Below are 27,247 nucleotides of genomic sequence, written 5' to 3'. Positions count from 1 at the left end.
ATACAAGTACCACATTGTGCGTGCCACATCACTGCCATATTCACAAATAAGTATTTATTCAGTGATTACTGGAAATACTCTTCTAGGGACTGAGAGACAAAATGTGGTCTCTGACCAAGAAGCCTACAATACAGTTAGTAATCTTTTTATATCCCAATGGCCACATCGACTAGAAATTTAGTGCAACAGAAATTAACAGGCAGGGGCAATTACTGATGGTTGAGGTATCTGAAGACTATGGAGGGCGTTTAGGAACAGTTACAAGACTTGAAATTAAAGAATAACTTAGACAAATGGAAAGACGGAAAGAGAGAGAATGTTATGATCAAAAGCAATTATATAAAAGCATAAAGATGATTTAGGAGAATGGTGAATACAACTGTGGAGTTTAAAAGGATCTTAGAGCTCTTCCTTCTCTCTTAAATTTCAGATGAGAACACCGAGGTCCATGTAGTTAATTAGCTTGCAGCTGATAGAGTCATAAGCCTTTGGAACTTTAGAGGGATTTAGTTCAAACATCTTCCCCGGAACAGTCTATTTAATAATGTCTAATCTGATGACATTTGGGTGCAGCCAATATAATTATCTTACAGCACCTCCTTATATTGAACATTTTGAAATATCTTCCCATATTGAACATAAATCCGTCTTTCAGGAAGTTCTACTACCATAAAGACTCCAATACATTTTCTCTCTTTTCCTTAACATAGTTTGTCAAATGATATTTGGTGCTTTAGGAAAGGTAAAGACCTAGGAGTTCAAGTACGGCGAGAGACTATGGACAAAGTAAAGGCAGTGTGGTAAATAGTATGTACAAGACATTGGCAGGAAGGAAACAACTAACCACCTGGACACCCCTACTTGGAACACCTGAAATTTGACCTGAATTTTGAAAAATAAGGGGAAACTGGGTAGGGGTTTGCATTTAATCTTCTATGCAATTTGGAGGAACTGTTTATGGACAAGTTAGTGGCATGATCTAATTTGGTTTTAAGATCTGATGGTGGAGAGAAGAATCAGCGAAGGAGAGACTACACCTTGAGAGAGTCGCTGGGATGGGATGCTCTATACCAGACATTGTTGTGAGCTGAATAAGGAGAGCATTGCTGGGATGGAAAGAGGGCATGGATTTTAAAGCTTTTCAAGAAGGAGAATAAACAGGATTTGAAAATCAGTTTTAAGTGGGCAAACAAAGGAGTAGTAAGTGTTGATGTGGTGGTTTCTAACTTGGGAAGCCAGGCACAAAATAATGTAATTAACAGAGAAAAGGAGATTTGGATATCAAACTAGAAGGAGAGTTGATATCTAAAGAAAGGGAGAAAAGCAGGTAAAAATTGAGAGAGGAAGAAAAGCAGATAAAAATGATTATTTTGAGGTCCTGGGGACTTGGACTTCTCTCATTTCCATTTTGTATAAAAAACACATAGCTCAGGACTAGGCACATTAACAGTTCATAATAAATCATAAAGAACAAATAAACCCCCTTTGTTTCATCTAAAAAAAACACATATCAAAACTCCTCAAAACAAAAAATGAGGTTTATGAAGTTTGGGTGCCTTGACTGGGATCAGCTAGCATTAGTGGCACTCTTTAGGGTTGGTTTTTTGTTTGTTTGTTTGTTTGACTGAAATGTAAAATTGATGGAGAGAAACAGGGGAGAAAAGATTAAGCAAAAACATATGAAGCCACTTAAGAAGTTTACTGTGACGATAACAAGGCAACATCACTGCTTTGAAAGATGATGAAATTTTAGGAAAAGTTGTTTGTGTGTTCAGAAAACACAGGAGTTTAGAAAACAAAGTCTCGGGGTAAGGGGGATGCTTTCAGTCATCCTACCTGAGCATACAAGAATTAAGATATGGAATCTAAGGGTTTTACCAAAGCCAAAGAGAGCTAGAACGGAGTAGCTAAGCTTCATTCCTTAAAGCAGCCACATTCCCTCATGTTTTCCAGTGTCTGAGCTCATTCCCCAGCGTTGAGTTCTGGCTGAGTGGTCATTGTGGAGACAGGACCTGGAAAGTTAGTCATGAAAATTGCCCAAAGTAGGAGTAGAGACACCTGACAGTAATTCCTCTCATTTTCTGTCTTCCCCACAGGATAAAACAAATTTTCCTGCAACCCATTATAAATGATCATTCTCCATGGAGACTACAGAGCCAAAGCCTTTTGTTACAAAAAGATCCAACATGGCTCATTTTCCATCATAACCCTATCAGCATGTTGCCTTGGATACTCTGCCTCACCAAAATCTCACCAGTCAATTTTAACTAGGGAGCTTATTCGAGGATCTTAATTCAAAAATAATGATTACAGACAATGATATTACAAAATGAGAAATTTTTTTTCTTAATCATTTTACAAAATAATGTATCACTATGAGTCTCTTTTTATAAATTATTTTTAGCTTATTAGTACCATTAGGGGAGCCAAGAACTTAAAATTTTATTCTTAGATTTGCAAACATTTTGTTAATTCTCTAAAATAACTTATCTGGCACCCTCTCCTCTCCTTCCCCCTGTGATGGGCTCACATTTAGGTATTCAAATGGAAAAGGACCTTAAAGATCCACCAATTCACCTTGTCAGCCAGTAAAAATAACATCACCTGAACAAAGATCTCCCCTACTCTACATGCCTTTAATGGCAAACCCAAAGAAATTAAACCAATAGTAGGAACTTTGCAGGAGATAAATGGGATAGTGGCAGTGCAGGGAAGGCCATGGACTTCTAGTAAAAAACAAATAAACAAACAAAAAACCAAATATTCAGTGCCTTCGGCCGTTCCAATCTGTCTCTTGCTTCAACAATGTTTGGATGGAATAGACCCAGGGACACTCCTTCTTACAGCCTCCAGCCTCACTCCTGCGTCTTATCAGTCACCACCTTCAGGACCACCTCCGGGACCAGCCAACACCCCGGGCTTCTTCCTACCTTAACTACTTATTGCCAAACAACCATGAGCTCCCAAATTCATTAGAATTATTCCACTCATGTGAAGGCTGTGCTCAACCGCCTGGCCAGCCTGCCTCTGTGGACCTCCCACACCTACCTCTCTCTGGGCTTCTATTTCCACCAACAACGTGGCTCTTGAGGGCGGGGCCGCTTCTTCCAGGAGTTGGCAGAGAAGAAGCCGAGGGCACTGAGTGTCTCTTAAAGATGCAAAACCAGGGCGGTGGCCGCATTCTCCTCCAGGACGCGCTAAAGCCTCCCCACGGTGAGTTGGCAAAACTCAGGGTGCCATGGAAGCCGCCCTGGCCTTGGAGAGGACCCTGAACCAGGCCCTTGTGGAGCTGCAGGCCCTTGTGGAGCTGTCTTCCCTGGGTTCTGCCTGCGCAAACACTCAGCTCTGGGACTTCCTGCAGAACCACTTCCGGGGAGAGGAGGTGAAACTCATCAAGGAGATGGGTAACACCTGCCTCACCTCCACAGGCTGCCAGCCTCCAGGGTGGGCTGGGGAGTATCCTTTCGAAAGGCTCGCCCTCAAGCACCTTTGGAGCCCAGAGGCCTTTGAGGGGCCCCTCTGCATTCCCCTGGTGTCTGGCTTTTGCCTGAGCCTCTGCCAGAAACTACTAGCCATTCTTTTAACCACCCTGAAGCCCTCTCCCATGCATTGGACCAAATGAAACAATAAAGCTTTTTGCAGCAAAAAAGCAAGAAAACAAAACAAAACAATAAAACAAATATTCCCCTATAATAGAAACTTGAGGCTGAATTCTGCCACTTACTAGTTTTGTGATACTATACATGTCACTTAATGTCTTTGAGCTTTATCTGTAAAATTGAGAATGGTAAAACTTGTTCTACACATTTCACAAGGGTATTGAAAAAATAAAATATATAAAAACATAATGATATATTATCTAATAAAATAGAAACATGCAAATTGACTGCACCTCTGCTATGCCCCAAGCCATGCCCACCAGCCAATCAGAGCAACTATATGCAAATTAACCCAACCAAGATGGCGGCAGGCAGCCACAGAGCTGGAGCAAGCAGGAGGCTTGGTTTCCCCGGTGATGGAGGAAGCCAAGCTTCCTGCCTGCCCTGGCCGGCTGTGGCCTCCGCTCAAGGCAACAAAGTTTCAATTATAGAAGATAAATAAATCCCAGATACTTGCTTCCAGCCAGCCTTCACTGGGAGCTTGGGTGGCTGGGGGCCGTGGCTAGCCTGCAAAAAGACATCAACCCCTCACCCAGGATGGCCACACCCTCATGGGGTGAGGGTCCCTGTTGGGGGCCTTGGCCAGTCTGAAAACAGCCATCAGCCCCTCACCCAGGCTGGCCAGGCACCCCAGTAGGGACCCCCACCCTGAAGGGGCTGTGGCCAGCCTGCAAAAAGCCATCAGCCACTCACCCAGGCTGGCCAGGCACCTCAGCGGGACCCCCACCCTGATCCAGGACACCCTTCAGGGCAAACCAGCCAGCCCCCACCCATGCACCAGGCCTCTATCCTATATAATAAAAGGGTAATATGCAAATTGACCCTAACAGCAGAATGACTGGGAATGACTGGTCACTATGACACACACTGACCACCAGGGGGCAGACGCTCAATTCAGGAGCTGCCCCCTGGTGGTCAGTGCGCTCCCACAGGGGGAGCTCTGCTCAGACACAAGCCAGGCTGACGGCTGCCAGTTCAGCGGTGGTGGTGGGAGCCTCTCCCACCTCCTCAGCAGCACTAAGGATGTCCAACTGCAGCTTAGGCCTGCTTCCCACTGGCAAGTGGACATCCCCCGAGGGCTCCCGGGCTGCCAGAGGGATGTCTGACTGACAGCTTAGGCCCAATCCCCCAGGGAGCAGGCCTAAGCCAGTGGGTGGTCATCCCCCGAGGGGTCCCAGACTGCGAGAAGGCACAGGCTGGGCTGAAGGACCCCCCCGAGTGCACAAATTTTTGTGTACTGGGCCTCTAGTTTTTAATAATGAGCATAATTATATCTCACCAACTCAGTGCCAGATTTGAACCTAATCATTTGTATTTGATGAGAGTATGGGTAACTGGTTTTTTTCTGTTTTGTTTTTATTGTGCCCTAACATGCATCATGTTCTCTTGGGTAATAGGTTATAGTAACTTTTTAAGATTTGGATCTCATAGAGTAAGGAAATAAAGAGACTGTGAAATAAATCTTCATCAGTGGACAAATAATTCTCTTTGAAATGAGCATTGATTAAATAAGAGGTCAGATTGCCAGAAGACCCACAGGTCACTTCTCTGGAATGCTGGTCCTGAACCATTCATTTGTTCTGTGGTGCCCAGTGTCGCAGAATGGCCACAGGAGTTGTTTCTACTCTTTGCTCCACTACAAAGTGGTGACTTCAATCAAGTAACTTCTCTGGATCTCTTTTTTCCTCTAACGTAATATGAGAGGATCATGTTGTATGCATTATTCCCTAACATCTTACTATGAAAACACATTGAACACCTAATCCACATGCATTCTTTCTCTAATATTTTCTACTCACTATGTGCCACCATCCAGTTATTAAAGCCAGAAATTTAGGAGCCTCCTCACCCCCATCTCCAACCACCCTTTCCTAGGGACTCTCCCTCCTTAATTAACAGCGCTAAACTTCCATTTCCTACCAGGACTAATGCTACCATAGAGTGACCTTTAAAAAACAATAGTTATGATCTAATCGGGCTCCTGCTTTAAAAACAGTTTAAAGGCTTCTCATTGCACTTCACAAGTAACCACGGCTGTCAATGGGCCTGGTTTACTCTCTCACCCTCACTTTTTGTCTAAGGAACCACTAGCAGTTCACTCTGAGCTGCAGACAGAGAACTCTCCACGTTTAACTCTCCTCTGGCTTTCTCCTTTAGGAGTCTTACTGAAAAGCAGAGTGTAATGGGGAAAGCAGTGCTTTAGGTCAGAAGATCTGGGTATTCACTTAGTTCCATCATGTCTGCCTACGTCATTTTTATCTGTTCCTTGGGTGATCTGAGCCTCCGTTTCTTCATTTATAAAATAGTGATCAGTGTATCATGAGATTGTTGTAAGGGTTACCTGAGCTGGCACATAAAAATACCTGATGCTTACCTTTCTTTACTCAAAACCCTTCACAAGTTAGCAACAATATATAGAAAAGAACAGGATCATGTTATTTTCAAAACGCTGAAGTCTGGCAACTGACATCTTGAAAGCTATCAATTGATGTTAGGAAAGGCCATCAACAGACTTCCATAAGAAATTCAAATAACTTGTTGATATGTGTTTGCCAAATTGGTGCCTTAAGTAGATGGGAGTGTATGGTCCATGTAGTGGTCAAGGGTTTAGCATAAAAGAAAGAACTCAAGGACACAGACAACAGTGTGGTGATTGTGGGGGTCGGGTGGAGGTGGAAGAGATTATAGGGGGGATAAATGGTAATGGAAAAAAAATAAAGAAAAAAAAGATTTGAAAGTGCTTGGGAGAGATGGACAAAAAATGCACTATTTTTAAACATAAATATTTTAATGTTTGTTTGGTGAAAGTAATTCCACTTAATGAACTAGTGTAAAAGATCAACTTTAGAAATTAGTCAATGTGCTAAAAATGGAAATTAGCTCAGCCAAACTATGCCACTCCATTACAAGCTTTACCTAACAATGCCAACTACGTTTACAGTGCGCATAGCATACTTCCTATGATTGTCACAAACGTCATGCTAACTGATGACTCCGGTTCACTGGTCATAAATTTTCAGACAAGAAAATACTGGGAGGTCCAATAAATTCCAGTGTTTCCAGTCGATCTTCCTTCCACCTTCCGGCTTCATCCCCAGACTGTCTGGCATCTTTGTTTTCCAGAGAATAATCGGGTGTGCATTAGTCTCATTTGTAAACTAATTAATTTTTGAATTCTATTTAAACAAGTCTTGAAAAATGTTATACAGCTTATAAAGAGTATCTAACCATTTTACTTTTTCTTGAGCCAAATATCTAATTCTGGCTCCTTATTTTCTTTCCTGAACCACTGTGACACGTTACAAGGATAGGTTTCATGAGTGTTTTGCTCACTTTTGTAATCCCAGCACATACTACATGTTCAATAAACAGCTGTTGAATGAACACATTTATGTTGTTTTAATTAGGGCTACATTTAGTTTCCATTTTTCCTAAGACTTTTCCCCTCAATGGAACTTACTTTTCACTTGTAAGCTTCCTGAAGACTTACATGAGACTACAAAGAGAAACTTATGCTTTTTAATTCAAGTCCTAACTCCAACTTCTTGAACTGTTGACAACTACCTAAGGTTAGGGCAAGCTACAAGAAGGAAAAGGAAAAGCTCTTTGATCTTACTGTTGGGGCGGGGGTGGCCTTTAAGATCAGTCTCCTTTCAAGTAAATAAAAGATTTTAGTCCCGTTTTATAGTGGATGCAACTGAACCACAGACTAAATTTTTTGTCTAAATCATATAGCAGAGTATTAATTAGAAATCAATTCACCTGCCTCCTTGAGGGAGATTTCTTTATAGTCCAAATTCCAGAAGACCTAGATTCTAAAAAGGCAATTAGAAAGGTGTTATTCTCCTGCCATGACGTTTATGAAGTTTCCCTTTCGTCCCCCTTAAATCTTTTTTTATTTTCTTTGCTGAATCATGAACAAATACAGGATTCAGGTGGGATTCAACTGGAGACTCGGCGGTGAATGATTGGCATTGTATATTTGAAGCAGAAGTAAAATCCCATTATAGATATTTTAACCTCTTTAGTGTGACAATGATAATTAAAGGATGCACACCTGTTCTAGTCCAGAATCACAGCAATCATTAATACTGTAGAGTTAAGTAGGAATTCTGTCAGTGAGTCTCTGATGCTTTAAATCACTTAGCCGTACGATCCCCTAGTATAGAATAAGCAGCGTAAAAACGTCAAGCACACTGAAAAACACACAAGTGAAACACAGTGAGCTTCTAGCCCTTGACACTGGAGAAGCAGCCTATTTTTTTTTAATACATTTTATTGATTTTTTACAGAGAGGAAGGGAGAGGGATAGAGAGTTAGAAACATCGATGAGAGAAAAACATCAAGCAGCTGCCTCCTGCACATCCCCCACTAGGTATGCGCCTGCAACCAAGATACATGCCCTTGACCGGAATCGAACCTGGGACACTTGAGTCTAAAGGCCGACGCTCTATCCACTGAGCCAAACCGGTTAGGGCAAAGCAGCCTATTTTAATAAATGACATTTGATATTAGCATTAGAGCTCAGCCATAATCTCTTTTAATGGTTCTTGAATAAGGAGATAAAAACCAGACTTTACATCACATAGGATCTCAGATATATTACCTCATTTGGTGGGAATATGGAGAGATAGCTATGAACTGCATTTGAAATGCATGGTAATAAAAAGATCTGTAATTGCTTCTCACCATTTTTTGTTTGTTTTGTTTTGTTTTGTTTGCTTTTTATTGATTTCAGAGAGGAAAGGAGAGGGAGAGAGAGATAGAAACACCAATGATGAGAGAGCATCATTGATCAGCTGCCTCCCTCCTGGGGCCTGCAACCCGGGCATGTGCCCTGACCAGGAATCGAACCGTGACCTCCTGATTCATAGATTGATACTCAACCATTGAGCCACACTGGCCAGACTCTTCTAGCCGTTTTTAAACCACTACAATGCCAGGAGCAAACTTTTGCTATTTGCAATTTAAAGAAACTCATTCCCCCTACATTCTGTGCACATTAAAACAAGTCAGCTCTGTAGCGGTAACTTAAAATACTATCTTGCAGTTCAAATTACATGCAGTTCAATGTAATTCTTGTCTTGATTCTTTTCCCCTTAGTCTTTTTTTCAGTGTACAGCATGGAATCTGTGCATCAGAGAGCATAAGGCCTGCTGTTGCAAACATTAGTAAGATCTATCATTTATGAACCGTTACTTACATGTTGTTTAATCTCTAATGGAAGGATTTCTCTAAATATTTATACCAGAACAGTTGTCAGAATGAATTCTGCAAAATTGCTGGCATACTCCCAGGAGCAGGGGGCTGGTGTGTGTGTGGGGGGGGAGGGGAGATGGGGTCCCTGGTCATATCATATTGAGCAGCAACAGAATTTTAGGGAGCAGCTTGCTGGAATATCAAGGATTTGCATGAACAAAAAGGTACTTCAGTGTGAGGACCAGTTCAAGGAAAGTATCTGAACAGCCACTTTCGTTTATTGCTCTTATAAAAATGACTCTCCAATTTCCTCAGGTTTAAAGGGATCATTTAGGCTTCAGAGACCTAGTAAATAAATTGTCGCTGAGGAAAGAAGCCTGTTGAAGTGTGAATGAGCACTGGACGCATTCTGTGCAATGGTCCTCAAGGTGCTCAGGAGACAGAAATACCTTGTTCCTTCCATGACCTGTGGAGGGAGAGTCAGCCTGCAAGAGTGGGAAAGGAGAGGGCTGAAATCTGCCAAGATAAAGGCAACAGTGTTTTAGAAATTAGCTGGGCTATCTGTGTGTTTGCTTTTTCTTTGGAAGATTCTAAAATTACCACTGTTCAATTCGTCTGAGTAGTGGTTTAGAATTTGGGGAGTGGACGAGGAAGTGAGTTTGGGCTAGGAAGGGCGGAGAAAATATCCTGCTCTGGAAAATCTTGGCAATTTTCATTTGAAATGTGTTATTTGATGAATGATAGCACTTCTGCCCCACAGCCAGTGATTTAAGTAGTTTGGTTAAAAAGTATTACATAAAGTTTCCTGGGATTGTAAACTCTCCACGTATAGTGTGGGCAATATATTAAGTTCAGGGGCAAATCGTTTACAATGAATTCCTGCAATGTGAGATGTCCACGTGGGTGCTGAAAATGATAGCGGTAACCTAAAATGGGTTGGAGCGCCTGAAACTCCCCTTTATTCTTTCAGAAATTAGGTATTATTGAGGGATGGGCATGTAATGCCCACAAGTATGAAAACACACATGAATCAGGCTGGGTCCTGGGCTCAGTGCCGAGTGGATGGCACATGCTATTGACTGTGCTAGGTGACCAGGATGCATCCACATGGTCCTGCCGTAAGCCTACCTGGCTTCCAAGGGAATCCCACTGATCTGCGTTAAGAGGTTGGATCTATCCTGGCCGCTGTATCTCAGTGGTTGAGCATTGACCCAGTACCAAGAGGCCACCAGTTCGATTCCAGTTCAGGGCACATACTAAGGTTGCGGGCTCGATCCCCTGTGGGGGTGTGCAGGAGGCAGCCGATTGACGATGTTTCTGTCTCATCGATATTTCTATCTCTCTATCCCTCTCCCTTCCTCTCTCTCTAAAAAATATCAATAAAAACATTTTTTAAAAAGAGATTGGATCAACATCAAGTGCTAGACAAACTGGAAAGTTGGATGGACGTCTTAGAAATGTGCTATAGGAAAGAGAGACTGTCCCTTTTAAATTACATTGGTCTTTGTGGAGGGGGCTGAGTTTCCATTTTGGAGATGGCATGAAATGAGTGGGTGAATTGAGGGCAGAGGGGCTGATGATACCACCTTTGGGCTTTATTTCTTGTTACCAAAAAGTAGTGCGGTTCTTTTAGACTTAGATCAACAAAGTGGTCATAACTTGGAAAGCAAGACTGAGTTCTGTAAAAAACGAATACTTAGCTGCTCATTTATGTGCTCATTTAGTTTATGGCCACATGGTTTATGGCCAAATGGTTTATGGCCAAGCAGCATTTGCCTATATCTTTTGTATTTCAAGGCAGAAACTACATGCCATCAAAAGGTAGTGAAATAAGTAAACACAGGTAGCATTTGCTGCTACATTTCCAAAAATTAGGATTCTTCTATTCTTAGATTATCTCACGGTCAAACTCAAGACCAAAGAGAATCAAACATTTCCATTAGATTGGTAATATATTGACAGCAGGTCATTATAATTCTTTGGTGTGCACAAGGTCATGGTTTATTTTCCAGTATTACCTGGAGATTTCCAGTTGCTAGAGAAAGCTGGCCAGAAAGTGAATCTGACTGCCTGCCTGTCAGTGGATTTAAAATAAGCAGTATCACCTATCCACATGCTTAAAAAGATCTAGTAGTCTAAGGCAGTGAGTTTCAACCTTTTCACCTCATGGAACACATAAACTAATTATTAAAATTCTTTAGCACACTATATATATATATATATATATATATATATATATATATATATATATATATGTATATGAATTTTCCAGTATGATAAAAAAAGCTAGGTGTCATTTTGATTCACTTACATCAGAGGGCTATTGTGTTGGCTGCTGTCATTTTTTAAACTTGACAATGCAAGGGAAAAGAGGTCAGTGCCCCTGACTAAATAGTCAGGTATTGCATGTTTTAAAATTTCTTGTGGCACACCAGTGTGCCTCTTGCAGCACACTGGTTGAAAATCGCTGGGCTAAGGTCATAGGAGTACTGAAATATGCTGAAGTCATCCTGAGTCATAAAGGAATGTGAAACTTACCACATTAACAATATGATCAGTGGGAGATCTGTGTCCTTGTTCCATTGAAAATCCATCACATGAAGTGACAGAGTCTCTATTTTGGGTACTTGAGGCAATGCCAATAATTTTAAAGGCAAACTTTCACTTAGGTTATTAAGTATATTTATGCTAACTTAATATTTGCCTGTAGAAAGATTTAAAATTAGAGCATTGCTTAGTTATTGATCATTTCTACTTAGCTCCTTATGGTACCATGTTTCAGCATGGTATTCTTTTCAGTATAAGAAATCATAAGCTTATTGTTGGCCTTTTCCTAGCTCTAGAGATTTTAGAATTCCAGTCCTGGTGTATTATACTACTATGTTCTTATTTCTAGGGTTAATTCAGTAATACTATATGTACATTGACCTTAGGATGTTTATAAGAGTCCCTTCCCTTCCCTTTCCATCCTAATCAGACACCTCTTTTACAAAGACAACTAAATTCCTTGGGTTCTTTTTATCTACTCAGGAAGGGAGGGGAGAACTTGGAATGATGACAGCAGGAGTTCTGTATGTGTGTTTGTACTCAAGCAGGCAGACAAGGTGGTTTATATGGCGATGGTGACATGAGCTGTGTACGGATACCAGTGGCATATTTCCATCTCTTGCGTGCTTAGGGTGAATAACCTATTGAAGGGAAAAAAATTGGTGGAAAGCATTGTTTTCTGGTGCATTTTCTGCTCCTTATAACTCATGATTGTTCCCAATCCTCAGGGACAAGTAACTAGGTCTGACCACGTAGCAATGGCTCAAGTGTGCTGTGATGACCCTCCTCCCGAGGAGCCTGGCTTTCCTCAATCTAATTACTTTTGGCAAGTGTGGTTATTGGGATTTGGCCTGGTGACTCACTAGAACCCAAATTCTCCCAACAAGCCCCTTTAACAAGCAAAATTAAGTTTGACAGGAAGCCTAGACTTCCACCTCACTATCCATGGAGCTTTCTCTGGTTTGTGACAAGGTTTGAAAATCCTTCCTAGACTAGAAAAAATAATAAACAAGATTTAATGAAGATAACCACCCAACGAAGAGCACATTAGGAGAGAAAAAATCAGTAAGTTCATGAATAAACAACCTACTACAAAACTTAACCCATTAAGATAGAGTTAAAACTGTTACTTATAGTAGTTTTACAACCACCAGTAGTCAATTTAAAGTTGGTCAGGGATTGTAGAAACTATTAAACAATGGGATGTTTATTTATTATTAGGCAGTTCTCTAACCATTACGTTTTCCTAAAAACAAAGAGGACTCTAGGGTACATTACCAGTCAGCAGGTATGACATAAAAACATTTGCTTATTAAGTAGCTTTGAAAACCCTTTGTGGTATGGCTGATACCCCATCTTTTATCCTATTTACTGCCTCACTCACCCATGGTACATAAAGTTCAGCAGCAAGCACACTCAGCCCAGATTACACCTCCCCCAGCAGCTGTATTCTTGCTCAGTGAAGTCCATATTTGTTCAACTCACTACGGTGCCCTACTGTGTGCCTTGGCTCTCTTTTCTTGGACTCTGGCTGAGACAATTTTCTATCAGCTGGTCTTGTCTGCACTAGGCAGTGTCACAAATTTAACATTACTCTATTGATAAACAATATGGGACTATCTGCTTTATATTTTAAACTATTACCTGTTCAAATGACATATATCTCATTTCTTATCACACTACGCACAGGCTGTTTCATCTATCTAACCCTCATGAATGGGCACTGTTTTCAACAGCTGCTCAGCAGTGATAGCCATTCTCAAATTAAGGATCCAACAGGACTATTTTTAAAAAACATATATGTCCAGGCCCCAGCCCCACATTTGGTTGCTCCACGTAGTCTGGCATTGATTTGCCTTTTTTTTTTTTTTTTAAAAAAAAAGATCCCCAGGTGATTTTCATTTGAAATCAGGATTGAAAATTACTGTACAAAAGCCCATAAAACAAAAATTCAGAGTGGAGGTTACGGTTAATGCTTATGGGAAAAGTAATATAAATAACAGATTTTATGAAGCACCATAAAGATAACTTTTCTGGATAACAAAAGCTAGTCAGTGAAATATCTATTGTGGTTGTAAATTACATAGACAGATTTTGATATTTAACTGAAAAATTATAGACTGTACCCACATCCTCATGCCTAAGTTAATCTTATCTTGGACATCCACACCATAGATGGGAAGAATAATCTCAGAGCATTTCATATAAAATGTGCTAGCCTATTGTCCTAATGGAAAAAAAATCAGCAACTTTTTATGTTTAAAATCATTAATAGGGCAGGTTTCAAGAAAGAGAGGAGAGGGTAAAGAAGAGAAAGAGCTATGGGAGAGAATATCAGAATACCAGAAGCAAACTTTATAGTAAATGTTTGAAAAAACTTGCGGTTTGTCAAATGAGGAGGAAGAAATAATGAGCAAAGGGTGAGTAAGGGAAAGAAAAAGTAAGGTGAGGTTTGAGAAAATGCTTCCATGATTGCTTCCATACCAATCCCAAGAGTTGAGGTGATGAGAAGAAATCCGGGGAGAACTTGGGCTTTAGAGTCAGCTGGGCTGGAATCCCAGGTCCACTACATCTTCATTGACTGATCTGGAACAACTAACATGGGACATTGGCACCTTCCTTACAGGGTGAGTGTTTTGACTAAATGAGATAATATTTGCAAAAAAAAACATCAAGTTCAGGGTCGGGTCCTCACAGATAGAACACAGCAGCTATTTAAGTAATAGCCATTATCACAGCACTCATTTCAAAAAGTAAATATAAATGTATTATATGCAGATGAAATGTATATTACAGTGGCTCTGAGAAATAGAAAGCTATAGCTTGCTATGAAGCATTTACACACACTTTGGCACAACATTTTTCTTCTTTCTTCTCAGCAAAATGTGACTGATACGCCTCTCCTGACATGACAGCCTTTGTGGAGATGACTGTGTTCATATCTGTGAGGTCCTTTTGCATGAGTGGAGAACATAGTAATGAGAAACTAGCTGTTCTTTTTCTTACCAGCTTATCAAGCATATGTTAAGAAAACAGTGTTCTAAAACAAGCAGCTCACAAATTCTGTTATTTTATATTGTGTGGTGGTGGTTTGTGTTATGTGGTTATAAAATGGGGGCTGCTTTACCACTTACTCTCAGGAATGTGCTTTGTATCGGGGTATAATTATAAATATGCTTACCAGCTAGTTTTCTGAGGACAATTTTTGGGAGTGAATAGAGTGCATTGCATTATTGTGTATTCATTTGAGAAATGGGTTTTAAGGTAACTGAATCCAATCCCATGCTCATGCCAAGGTCTCAGAAGAGAACTATGAGAATAGACACACTAGGAAATATAACCTGCTTCTGATACAGAAGGTTCAAAGTGACTAGGAGAAGAAAGAGAGGGTGTGGAGTGGAGTGGTTCCTAGGGCTGGACAATTACTCGGTGGGGATGTTGCAGCGGTAATCCACACACTGTGTGTATGGGCTGGATTCCTTCCAGTTTCATCCCACCCTGAGATGCTCTTATTTTAAGAGAGTGCACTTTGTAGAGAAATGTACTTGGACAGAGAATTGCACTGTTTTGAGTAGATGCTAGATCTAAATGGAATATTTTCAAAAAATCATGTTTACATCTTAAGAAAACTCGTCTTTCTTTACCATAAAGTTTTTCAAGTTTCCTATGATCTGTGTCAAAGCAATATAGTCTCACATTTAATGAGACTTCCAAGTATGATCTTCAGTTCAAAGATTTGGCCAGTTCAAATTGCAGCTCACGATACCAGTGACCAGTCTCATTTAATACAGAGAGTCCCATATGTAAAAATGAGAAGCCATAGTTGAGAATAATATATTAGACTCTTTAAAACAAATGCATTAGTGTAATAAATCATATTTTGAAGCTACCAATAAGGGTGAGTCTTAATGTCAGCACTGCAAACACTTTTCATAAACAAGGCACCATTTGATTTTGTCTCGAGCATTCAACTATACCCTTTATGTGAGTGACTCCAAAATATTTATCTTCAGCCCCTGACACTCTCTGAAACTTTAATTTGGAGTTACTAAATGTTCAACTGGCCCTCAAGAAAGGTAACTCAAAAGAAAAATAAGTTTCTTACCACATATGCTTTTCCTACCTTCCCATTGATTGTTTTTCCATTCACACAGACCTGAGTCTTTATACTCCAAAGTTTAGTGCCAAATATGGTCCACTTCCTTTTTTTCTTAATATCCAACTTGTTTCCAAGACCTATGGATTTGTTCATAATATAAATTATGTGCTGTATGTGCTCTCTTGCTCAATCAGGAACGGTCATAGCACAGGGCCTTACTACCCTAAACCTGGGCCATTTAATTGCCACCTTCATCCCAGCACAGGCCCCTTCTGAAAGTCTGCCATTATAGGGAACTTCTAAAGCTTCTCTTAAGTTACGTTCCAAACCAGATCCCTATGACTATGAGCCAAAGGACAAGATGGACCTCCTGAAGACTGAGTACACTGATTGGTGCCATGGCTAATGTTTTCAGGCACTAGAAATTGTGAAGGATGGGAAATATCATAATTAATTCATTATGGACTTTGATAAATTACTTATTAACTAATGTTTATATGATTAATTTACTTGTAGTAAATGAATATTTATATTTGCTTTCATTCTTAATCTTTATCTACTAAACTTAGTTGAATAAGACAGCTAAGTTTAAAACTGTTTAACTCCCTAGTCTTGGCTTATGCGTCTCATACCCAAAGATGAAAAGTTGAAGAGACTATAGGAATCACTTAGATCTAAATTTTTTAAAATATAATTTTTATTGATTTTAAAGGGGATGAGAGAGGGAGAGAGAGACAGAAACATCAATGATGAGAGAGAGTCACTGATTGGCTGCCTCCTGCACGCCCCACACTGGGGATCTAGCCTGCAATCCAGGCATGTGCCCTGACCGGGAATTAAACTTTGACCTCCTGACCTCCTGGTTCATAAGTCGATGTTCAACCACTGAGCCCACGCCAGCCGGGCTAGATATAAATTTTTAACCACCATCTTATTTCACAGGTGAGGAACTGCAACTTAGTGTGGTAACCTTGACTAGGTTATCCAGATGTTAGGAGCAGTGCTGGATCTAGTCTGGTCTACCTCTCAGTCTAGTTTTCCTCACATACACTGAGGACTCTCCTCAATGGCTTCTTAGGCCTCAGTCTCTATCATGAACTTGTGATGCTTGCTATTCATCAAATTCTTAAAGGTCAGATGGAACTTTAATAAGGTAGAGTTTTGAATACTGGATTAGATTCTTGCATGAGGTATAAAGGCAGTTAAAAGCTCTAAAAGATATATTTAATTGGGCGATCATATCCTTTAGTACCAGTTTTCTTTGAGAAAATTCCAGAAACATGTTAGTGACAGCAGATGGTAACTTGGTTCCTTGTCAAGATTACAAATAAGGCAGAAATGCTCTCATCAGAGAAGAGGCACCTGTAACCATATTTTTAAAAATAAAATTTTGAAATTATTCAAATGTTTCACATGTAAAAAGAATTCAGGTAATTTGCTTAAAAGTTTCATGTTGTTGAAACACCTTTGGAGCATAAAATGGGATTACTTAGCCCTCAATGGCACTGAGACAGTAAGCATTTTCGGCACTGCCACAATTCTTGAGAGTGGAACATCCTATTCTTTTCAATATTGCTGGATGAGTACTTAAACAGAGTGTTAGCAGTATTCCTTAATGGGAAGGTCTGATGGGTAGAATTAAATAAATAGAAAAAACGGGCAATGTCTTCTACAGATGTATCTTTTATACTAGAGGCCCGGTGCACGAAATTTGTGCACGGGGGCAGGCAGGAAGGGGTCCTCCGCCCAGTCTGCACCCTCTCGCAATCTGGGACCGTTGGCTTCTAACTGCTCGCCTGCCTGCCTGATAGCCCCTAACCACTTGCCTGCCTATCTGATCACCCCTAACCACTCTGCCTGTCTGCTGGATCACCCCTAACTGCTCACCTGCCTGCCTGATTGTCCCTAACTGCTCACCTGCCTGCCTGATCGCACCTAACCACCTCTGCCTTGGCCCCTGCCGCGTGACTTCGTCCAGAAGGTTGTTCGGCTGACCGGTCTAATTAGCGTATTTTGCTTTTATTATTATAGATTCTATATAATTTTGTTAAGGTATAATTGCAAAGTGTTTTAAATTTACTAGGTTGTCCATCAGACGGTAAATTTTAAGATAAGCTGATAATTTTCAACCTTAAAAAAAAAATTTCACAATTCCACATTATTCCTCAAAATCAAAAGCAAGGCAAAAAAAAAAAACACACCCCACTATGTAATTTATGATTCAACACTTTTTCAAATGGTCATTCTCAAAAGAATGTGAGTGTACAAGGCACTGTTCAGAGAAGAAATAGTCCTAACCAAGTAAAACATATAATTTCAACACACTGTCTTGCATGATCCTTACCATGCTCTCAAACTGAATGATGTTTTTCTAACGGTAACCAAAGTTGATTCTTACATTTCATGAAACATAATACCCTCTCTGATGGCATTTCAAGAATTCACTACTTGGAAAAGGATTTTGGGGTGGGCGAAAGGGGAGTGAATAGTAAGGAAGTGGGAAGAGAGGTTAGCACAATGTCCAAAATGAAGCATTTGAATAGAGATAAAGAGGGAAAAGATGATTGAGTAAATCACTATAGGTAGTATAGTTTTATTTTTGATAGTTCATTCTAATAACGGCAGGAGGATAATTTGATCTTAACTCTACATGGGGTCTGGCAACTTCACATAGTATTCTATCAACATTACATAGTATTAGAGCACTATTACATTTAAAAAGATTTAACCATTTATATTTTAGAATTTAGTAGCAATTTCAAGATATCTGTTCAGATTCAAATAGTTTAAAGTGAGCCCAGCCAGCATTGCTCCGTGGTTGAGCGTCAACCTCTGAACTAGGAGGTCAAGGTTCTATTCCTGGTCAGGGCATATGCCCAGTTACGGGCTTGATCCTAGTGCAGGGCATGCAGGAGGCAGCAAATTAATGATTCTCTCTCATCATCAATGTTTCTATCTCTCTCCCCCTCTCCGAAATCAATAAACATATATTTTAAAAAATAGTCTAAAATGATCAGATGACTAATAAATTTGTTTTGTAGTAGTGTGCCAAGGGTCTCTCCATAATAACTTGAAAATCAATTTTAACTACATGTTGTAATTTCCATTCATAGCATTCTGGGGATCTAATTTGTAGAATATTAAATGCCAGGGAAATGTTTAATGTAAATGAGTTAGCAAAACTTACCTACTTACAAATTGAAATACTGTTCATATTTCATGCTTAAAGTACTATAGACATGATGACATTAAATCAATTTCACACTCATTCTTATATTCTCAATTACTTTATGTAGAATAACTTGGGACTAAAAAGACAATGTTTAAAAATTACCACCCTTAATGTTCTTGGTAAAATCCTTCTGTTAAACTATAAAATAATTAATTTAATAGTTTAAATAATTATAAAATAATCTGATAGTCTAATGATGATTAAACTAGAATTCACAAAACTAAAAGTCTTTTGCATATATTTAGATGTCATTACTAAGAGTTTGAATTTGTGATTCACACAGATAGCACATGATATGTTGCAGAATATACCTTCTCCAGCAAATTTTACTCAAGTCACCATCTATTAAATTTCTCTTAACAACAAGGTAGACTGTTAACAAAAGTAGACAGGTGAGAAAATGTATTGTAGCCAATATCTAAACCATACCTTCATTTAAAAGTAATATTAAAAAATTCAGAACAAAATAAAAGATTTTTCCACCTTATTGTTAACTTGTTATTTTCCAAGACTAGAGTGTAATCACCAAGAGTGCATCAGAATCTCAAAGAATGGCTCGACATCTGAAACAATGTCATGAGCAATAACCAGTATATTCCAATGAACCCGTTTTTATTTTATTACCATTAAAATATTCCCTTTGTATTCTTACTCCTTTATTTAAAACACCTTTATGAAAGATTCAAAAGCTTTATAGATTGTGCAATGGATACTTTGTAATTATTATGCATACAATGGCTTTTCAAATCTTGCATTTATCTGAAATCTAAAAAATTAAAATCCAATTAGTACATGGCATTACAAAAAAGAATACTACAGTGGCAACTGATGTTTCTAACAGTAGTCTTCTGGCATAATATGATCCTGCAATTACTTCTGAATAACCAAATAATATTATATTATATTTAACAAGCTTCACTATTATTACTCGTTAGTTAATCCTTTGACATTGGTCATTAATGTATAATACATACAAATATCATTTCAAAAACTTCCAGTCAAGCAGAACAGCATATTCTCCAAACATATTGGATAAATGATGGTCTAGAGACCATAAGATTACTTAGCATGCCTGACATCTTCTTTCACACATGAATCAGCATATCATATAAATAGCAGGGGACAAGCTTCACTTACTAACTGTATAATTTTGTATAGCTTACTTAGCCTCTGTTTCTTGGGTTCAATCTCTGTGAAATGAGAATATTAATGCCTGCCTCTTTAGATCAAGTGGCTATTTAGAAGCTCAAATGAATAATTCAAGTGAAAATGTGGAGCAATAGTAAGGTATTGTGGTCATTATCATGGCAAATTTGACTATTAATTTTATTAGCGGATAACCTGGAATTCAGAAGCTGACTGTACTAAGTTGCAAAGGCTGAGTTGGAGAGAAATTAAAAGTTGAGTTTCAGGTTCTTGATTGAGCATCCTAGTGCTTACCTCTGAAAACATTGCTACCTGGGAATTTTTAAGTAACAATTGCATTGTTACTTAAAATAAATTCAATTTAGTCATCTCTAGGAGCTGGATATGAATCCAAATAGGTGAAAACGTTATTGTGTATTTATCAACCCATAATTCAATAGTATATATTTAAAAGTTCTGTGTGAAATGTCTCTTTTATAAGAGGAAACAATATCATTAGTTTGCAACAACATAGAGAGAAGGGTGTAGCAGTTGTGTGGGGGACGGAAGGAAATACCTGACATGGCTTCATTTGCTATATCTGAAGATTAACCATGGTTCCTTCAACTTGACATTTAACACTACAAATGAATATCTTTTTGTGTAAGACACTTTCTACTAAAATATTCAAAAGACCGTAAGTTCTTAGTTCAATTTTCTCTCATGTCTTAAGAGTTTAAGGAAGTGAAGCTATTTAACTACAGTCTAGAAGGGACACTCTGAAACATTCACTGAAGTTGTCTCTTTGAAAAACAGGAGAGACCACTTTCTAAAATCCCTTTGACTGCTAACCTTATTTTTCATTACAGAAAACCTTTCCTAGTTCTTGAGAAAAAGTCTCCATGTGTTTCTTTCAGAGATTTTTAAAGAAATGAATATGTGCACCTGCAATTTGGCCTTGAGTTTCTGGACATTTAACAAAGACCTCTCCTTCCCCACCACCCCTTCCCCATTCTCCAAAACAACAACAACAACAACAAACCCATTACTGCACCTGCCAAGAGAGTCTGGCGCGTCTCCTCGGAGGACGCAAGGGGTCGCCCCTCTCCCAGGATTGCACCAGCAAACCCGGCCGCCAAAGCAGGCTGCAGGGCGACGGAGCATCCCCTGCTCTGGGAGCTCTCTCCAGGCCCCACTCCCACAGAATAATTGGAATTTCATCCCAGTCCCACCCACTCCCTCTCTCATCCCGCTACACAACCAGAGGGCGCCTTTGACTCGGCCTGGAGATGATTAAGGCAGAGAAGCAGTTTGCCTTTTGACTCCGCGATTCCTCCAGGTCCTATCCTAGAGGTGCGCTCTCTGGGCAGCCTCCCTGGGCAGCGTCCCGCACCGCTGTCCTCGCTCAGGGAGGTGGGAACGGATGGACGGCTAACTTTCTTTACTGTCTCTTCCTTCAGACACAGGGGCTCCGACACTGCAATCGGAGACACTTGACACACTGACACTCGGGTCCCGGTCCCCAGCCAGCCAGTGAGCGGCTTCTAGCCCCGTGGGTCCTCAGTGGGGTGGAGGGAGTGGACTTTGAGCTCCAGGTGGGCGCCGGCTGGAAGAGGGATTCGCAACTAGGAGGCTGTGCTGGTGCCCGGCATGGGCATCCTTCTTCCCATAGACCTGTGACTCAGATCCCCAGCTGGACACGCAAGAAGAGGGAGGAGCGGGGAGGGGGCGCAGGCGCGAGCGCAATGCTTGAGTGAAAGGATGGCTGGAGGAGTGAGGAGGAAGAGAAACCACCCAGGAGCCAAGAATAATAAATCGGATGCCCTGACACGTTTAGCTTAACTTAGGTCCTCCTGCCCCCTGCCACGCGATCCGAGAGGCAGTGAGGCCGGGCCGGAGCCCCTGGAGCTCGGGCCCCGCCACGTTTCTAAAAGGCAGTTTTCAGGTGAATCAAACCTTGTCTGCTGGAGGCCAGCGGCACAAAGGCAGCTTTCAGGGGACCCTCCCGTCCAGGGGTAGGGCAGGGGCGAGCAGCGGTGGGGAAGCGATGACTAAACCTCCATCTCACACAAGCCTGTGCTGTGTCCTCCGCGTGGCGCCCGCGCCGGTCCCGAGGAGCTGGGGGGCTTTCCACGCGCGATCAGGAGCCGCCCAACGTCGTTGCCTCCCACGCCCAGGAGGTCCGAGGGACCAAGGCAATAGCATCACCCTCTGTGCCCCCAAGGGCTCCGGGCGGTTTCTCCCTCCCTCTCCCCAGCAGCGCCCCCCACACTAAAGCCAGGGTAGACCCCCCTCCGACCCCCGCTCTGCTGTCCTCCAAGGGACTGCAGCCCCAGGCACGGACGTTCGAGCGACCGGCGCGCCGGGCTACCCAGGGGCAGGGAGAGGTGACATCCCCGGGTTTGTGCCCTCATCTCAGGAGGGCACTGCTTTCACACAGACCGACCTGGATCGAGGGTGCTCCGGGGGTGCCCGTCTCATCCCAGCGGGGACACGGTCTAAAGAAGCGCCCACAAGCCAACCTTCCAAGCCACGGAGTCAGGGTCAGAGACGGCGAGGAGGCGAGCTTGACTCTTTAGGGGGCACCCCACCCCCTGTACCTGTCTGCCCGCTAGAAAGGGGACCGGCTTGAAAGAGCCTGAGATGTTCACGTGTGACAGGCCAGGCTGAACCTGGAAACCGGCTCTGCACGGCGGTGCGGGGGTCCCCACAGCCCGGGGACTGGGGCTGCGAGCGGCTCCGAAGCGCGCGGACACGCGGACCCTGCGCGCCTCTCCAGCCTCGGGCTCCACTCGCGTGTGGCGAGGGCAAGTGGCCGCGCAGCCGTCCGCCCCCTCGCCCCCCGCTGCCCCGCGGGCTCTCAGCAGCCGATCGCCACCGGAGAGCCCAGCCAGGTCTCCCCACGCGGGGCGGCGACGCGAGGGGACCGGGCGCCAGGGCGAGCGAGCACCGCCCCTCGCGTCTCCTCGGTGGGCAGGGGCGTCCCTGGGATTCGGGGTCCCCGTCCGAGTCTCGAAAGGAAAGCGCGAATCCCTAGAGCTGGTCTTAGGAAAGACCCGACTTCTCCGCGAACCTGAAGTTCCCGGGGGCGGGAGAGCCCTGGGCGCCCGGGATGCCCGGCTGCGGCTCGCGCGTGTCTGCGGGTCACGGGGGGATGCGGGGAGGAAGGAGTGAGAGACGCCGTCCCTCCCGGAGCCTGAACGGTTACCGCCGTCGGAGGCGTGGGGCGCAGGGCGGGAGGACCGCCGCGCCGGGTGCCGGCTCCGCACCGGCCGGGCGACCCGACAGGTGAACGCGGCGGGAGGGAGGGAGCAAACGCGGAAAAGACCCCGCACTTACTTCTTCGCTGGCGCCTTCCCCGGGAGGCGTTTTGGCTGCCGATGTATTCCATAAAGTTCAAAATGATAAAAAACCAAGAAATCAGTCGCAAGTGCATAGTAACCCAGTACTGTTTCCCTTCTTGTCCTCCTTTTTCTTTTGGTTGGTAATTATGCTGAGTGTTTTAGGAAGATGTGTAGGTGTTAGGCGTACAGAGAGCGGCGGACAACTTCTCCACTCGGATCCGATGGGCGTGCTGGGTTGGCCAGCCGAGCGGGGCGGGTGGAGAGGGAAACCAACTATTGTACTTTCAAGTGGTCCGAGCCCTGGACCGCGGCGGCTCCGCGAGGGTGGCTGTCAACGCCGAGGGTTCCGGGAGCAGCGAGCGGCCTCGCCGGGGCTGCCGCAGGTAGCATGGTGCGCGGCGGCGGCGGCCGCGGGCGGGATCCGAGCGGGCGGGCGGGCGGCGGCGGCGGCGGCCCCGGGGGCTCAGAGGTGGCGGAGGCAGAGGCCGAGGCCCCGGGAGCGTCGGGGAGCGAGCGCCGTCGGCACCGCGGCCATGGCCAAGGGACGGTGGAGAGACCCCGAGCTGCTTCTGCCTTTCGCGAGCAGGAGCCGCTCCAGTGGGGCTGGGCTGCCAGGAGAACCCCAGAGGGGAGGAGGGAGGGAGGGAGGGAAGGAGGGAGGGAAAGACGGGGCGAGGGAAGGGGAGGGGGCATGGCTGCGGGGGGCGGGGGGAGCTCGGGGGCGGGGAAGGAAACTGCTGGAGCAACAACCCTGAGCGACCTCAATAACTTTCAATTTCAAGAGGGAAAGAGGGAGCTGGAAAAGTACAGGCGTTGCGCTTTGGCAGAGGGACGGGAAGAGGCGCCTAAGGGGTCCCGGGTGTGCGGCGGAGCATCTCCGGGCGCTGCAAAGAAGGCGGGAGCACGGGAGCCGGGGCAGCCGGGAGGCGCTGCGTGCGAAGCAGAGCCCTCCAAAGGGCAGCTTTCGCGGGGAGAGGCGGGCGCGCGGCCCGGGAGTGTTGAGGCCGAAGGTCCAGGAGGCGAGAGACCCCCCGCGCCCGACTCCCGCGTCCCGCCGGTCTCGGTCTCCGAGGTCAAGGCTGGGCGCACCCAGCTCGCGCGGGCCGAGCGCTCTGCACGGGGCGCCCGCACCCCCAGCGCGGCGCGCAGTGACGGGGCTCTGGGCAGCTCGCCCCTTGACCGCTTGGCAGATTGCTGGAGGGTTTCTGGCTGCGGACAACTTCCCAGTTTTTTGTTTGTTTGTTTTGTTTTTAAAGCCTCTCCTCTGTTGCTTTCCTCCCTTTCTCTCAATAAAAGTAGCTGCAGTGAGGCGCGGGGCGGGTGGTCCGGAGGAAGCTCGGTGGCTGCGGGAGGTCGCCGCTGCCGCGGGTTACCTGACCGGAGCGGGTAGGACCCAGAGGTGTGTGCCCTCGGGACTGTCCCTTTGAAAATTCAATTACGCGGCGGTTTTCTTCCAAACTGAGCCTGGCCGCGCGCGGCCCTGGACGGTTCCTCCTCCCCCAAGAAGTTCCCTCGTAGTCACTTGCCCTCGCCGGGCGCTCTCTCACCCCCCGTCTCCCAATCTTCCGGAGCAGATCTGCTGTGCCATTTGGTGTCTCATCTGGGGGACTGGGTGTGACATTTGAAAAGGTTTCTCCTGGTATTGGGGGAGGAGAGGAGGGTCTACTACTTCCTTCTGTTCCCAGCGGAGGTAGGGACCCCAGGACAGCGGAAAATGAGGTTCCTGGGTGGCCGGGGACGGGTGAGCCCAGGGCTAGCCCTTCGGAGTGGAGTACACCCTGGCTGTCATTAGTCAGCGGTAAGCTTCCCACCTCCTTTCTGCGGTAGTGCAAGTTGATGGGCTTCCAGTAGTTACTGAAGAAGCATTTAGTTGAAAGTCACAAGCCCCCAAAGGGATTTTAATACAGACCTGTCCTATGATTGTAATGGAATATCTGCAGGACCACACTGTTTAGCATTACAGGGTCACACAGCCCCAAACCTCTGGGAGGTCACTTTAAAAAGATCCTTGATTCATAGACACCTTGGAAATATTTATGTCCAATAATTTAGGTTTAGAAAGTAGCTGAAGCCTATAGGAAAGCAAGGAAGATTTGTGTTCCTTTTTCTTTCCTCCGCTTGTGACCCCCAGTACTAGGTTGCCCTCAACTTAGGTGTTGATAAATGAGAGGAGAAAAAAAGATTATTGCCCCTATCCACCCCATTTTGCAAGCTTGCAATGCTTCACATTGTTGTAAGTCTCTGAGGTCTTTAGTGGTGTAGCTGTTAAACATCCCAAAAGTGAGGGTTGGGGAGATGAAATGGCCTGGATACAAAAGGAGAGAATCATAAAATGTGAATTCCTGCCAAGTTGCTAAAAATTAGAACCTGAGAGACTGGCCTTTCCATGCTAATTCCTTAATTAAATATAATTTCTTACTTTGCACACTTGTGTTGGAATTTCAAAGGTAGGAATAGTTTTCTTTAGGCTGTATTTTATGAGGAAGACAACCACCACAACAATCCTATCAAGATTATGATTTTTGGCTTATTTTTTAAGACTTCCCATTTGAATATTTCTCTTTCTGGGGTGGAACTGCATTTTCTGTGCAACACACACACACACACACACACACACACACTCACAAGCACACACACATTCTCCTCCTTTTTCTGTTACATAATATCCACTTGCAAATGACTGAGTGTATCACTTAGAACCAGAAAAGTTACAAATAACAGGGCAATTCCAATAAAGATTCTCCATTAAAAAAATAAGCTACTTTATTTTTCTGTGCCGGTCACACTCAGCTTTGCCTTCCTTCTCACTTAATACCACAGATCCTGAATATCTGTACCATAAAATGTGGGGGATTTAAAGGCTGTGGGAGGCTCCCTTTGAAAAGGACTCCAGAGAAGGCCATTCTAATCCAGGATACCTGAACCGGATGGGATGAGATTGCAAAAGGGATGTAAAAAAGCAATTTGGTGAACAACCTCAGGGAAATAAACATGAAGGAAGACATTTACTTTTCACTGTGCGTTGTGCAGACTCATGTTAGTGTGGAAGGGAACGGCAATGGCAGTCTAAATAAATAAACAAGCGAAGTGAGAAGCTGTAGCTCTTGAGCCATCCCAGGAAAGAAGCACTAGAAGCAGTGGGCAGGAAAAGCTTGTCAAGGAAGAGTGCTGGTCGGAGGAAACATAAGGAAAACATTAAATAAACGGCGAGCGTATTCTTTCTCTCTTGACGCTATGCTTTAGAACTTTTCCCTGATCCATGTTAGCGTACTATTAAATGTGTGTTTACTTGCCTGGCTCAGTCTCCCATTCCCTTAACTGTCCTAGCAGCTTATGGAAAGCATGCCCTGGCTTATTTTGTACAACATAGTACCCCCTCCCATTTTTTTTTTTTTTTTAAATCAAGAAAGCAACACTCACAGAAGCCTGGGGCTGCCAATGATTTCCAGGGCCCAAGCCTAAGAAGCAAGTTAAAAACCATAGGCTCAGCATAGAAGTCAACATTGTTATTTTTCTCCAGAAAACTCTCAAGTTCCAAGGGGCTTGGATAACCAGGAGTTTAAGAGATTGGAGCTGGAAGAATAGAATCGTTTTGGACAATGACAGTGGATTAAACACATCCAGAGTAGTTCGTGAAACTTCTCATCTCTCCTTTACCACCTCCCCCACCAGGCAGTGACAAACAGTTACAAGTTATTTTTGTCCTTTGCAGCAGTGGCACTGGAAGAAGAGAAAATGATTGTCATATTGTTGCATCCATACTGCAAGTATGTGTAAGGGGGTGTGCTCCAGAAAGGGAGAGCAAGCCCCACGGTTTGGAATGGGATAGAACTAGCAGTGATGAGAGATGTTTGGCAAAGTTTGGGCTGACATCAGTCATTATACTACAGAACTGACATGCAGATCCTGAAAATGCTCAACTCTCCAGTTACTCAGATCTGGAGGCATCTGAGTTAAGTCAAACAGGGTGCTGTTGGCGGGTCTGTGTAACTGAAGCAGTTAGAAGTCATCTCTGAAATATAGAGCAGGCAGCAGTATTTGA

At 43.5% G+C, this 27,247-nt stretch overlaps 1 protein-coding gene across 1 annotated transcript in view; it reads right to left on the bottom strand.

The window, feature by feature from the left end:
* Positions 1-23,779, bottom strand: part of RSPO3 (R-spondin 3) — an 86,699-nt gene extending 62,920 nt beyond the window's left edge. Inside the window, exon 1 of the mRNA XM_036318361.1 lies at positions 23,201-23,779. Coding sequence (XP_036174254.1) covers positions 23,201-23,297 — 97 coding nt within the window. The 5' untranslated portion in view covers positions 23,298-23,779. The remainder of the gene's footprint in view (positions 1-23,200) is intronic.
* Positions 23,780-27,247: the final 3,468 nt, after the last annotated feature.

Source organism: Myotis myotis, unplaced genomic scaffold, assembly GCF_014108235.1.
Source record: "Myotis myotis isolate mMyoMyo1 unplaced genomic scaffold, mMyoMyo1.p scaffold_m19_p_7, whole genome shotgun sequence".
NCBI classification, from domain to species: Eukaryota; Metazoa; Chordata; class Mammalia; order Chiroptera; family Vespertilionidae; genus Myotis; species Myotis myotis.
This window is presented reverse-complemented; position numbering and strand designations above follow the sequence as displayed.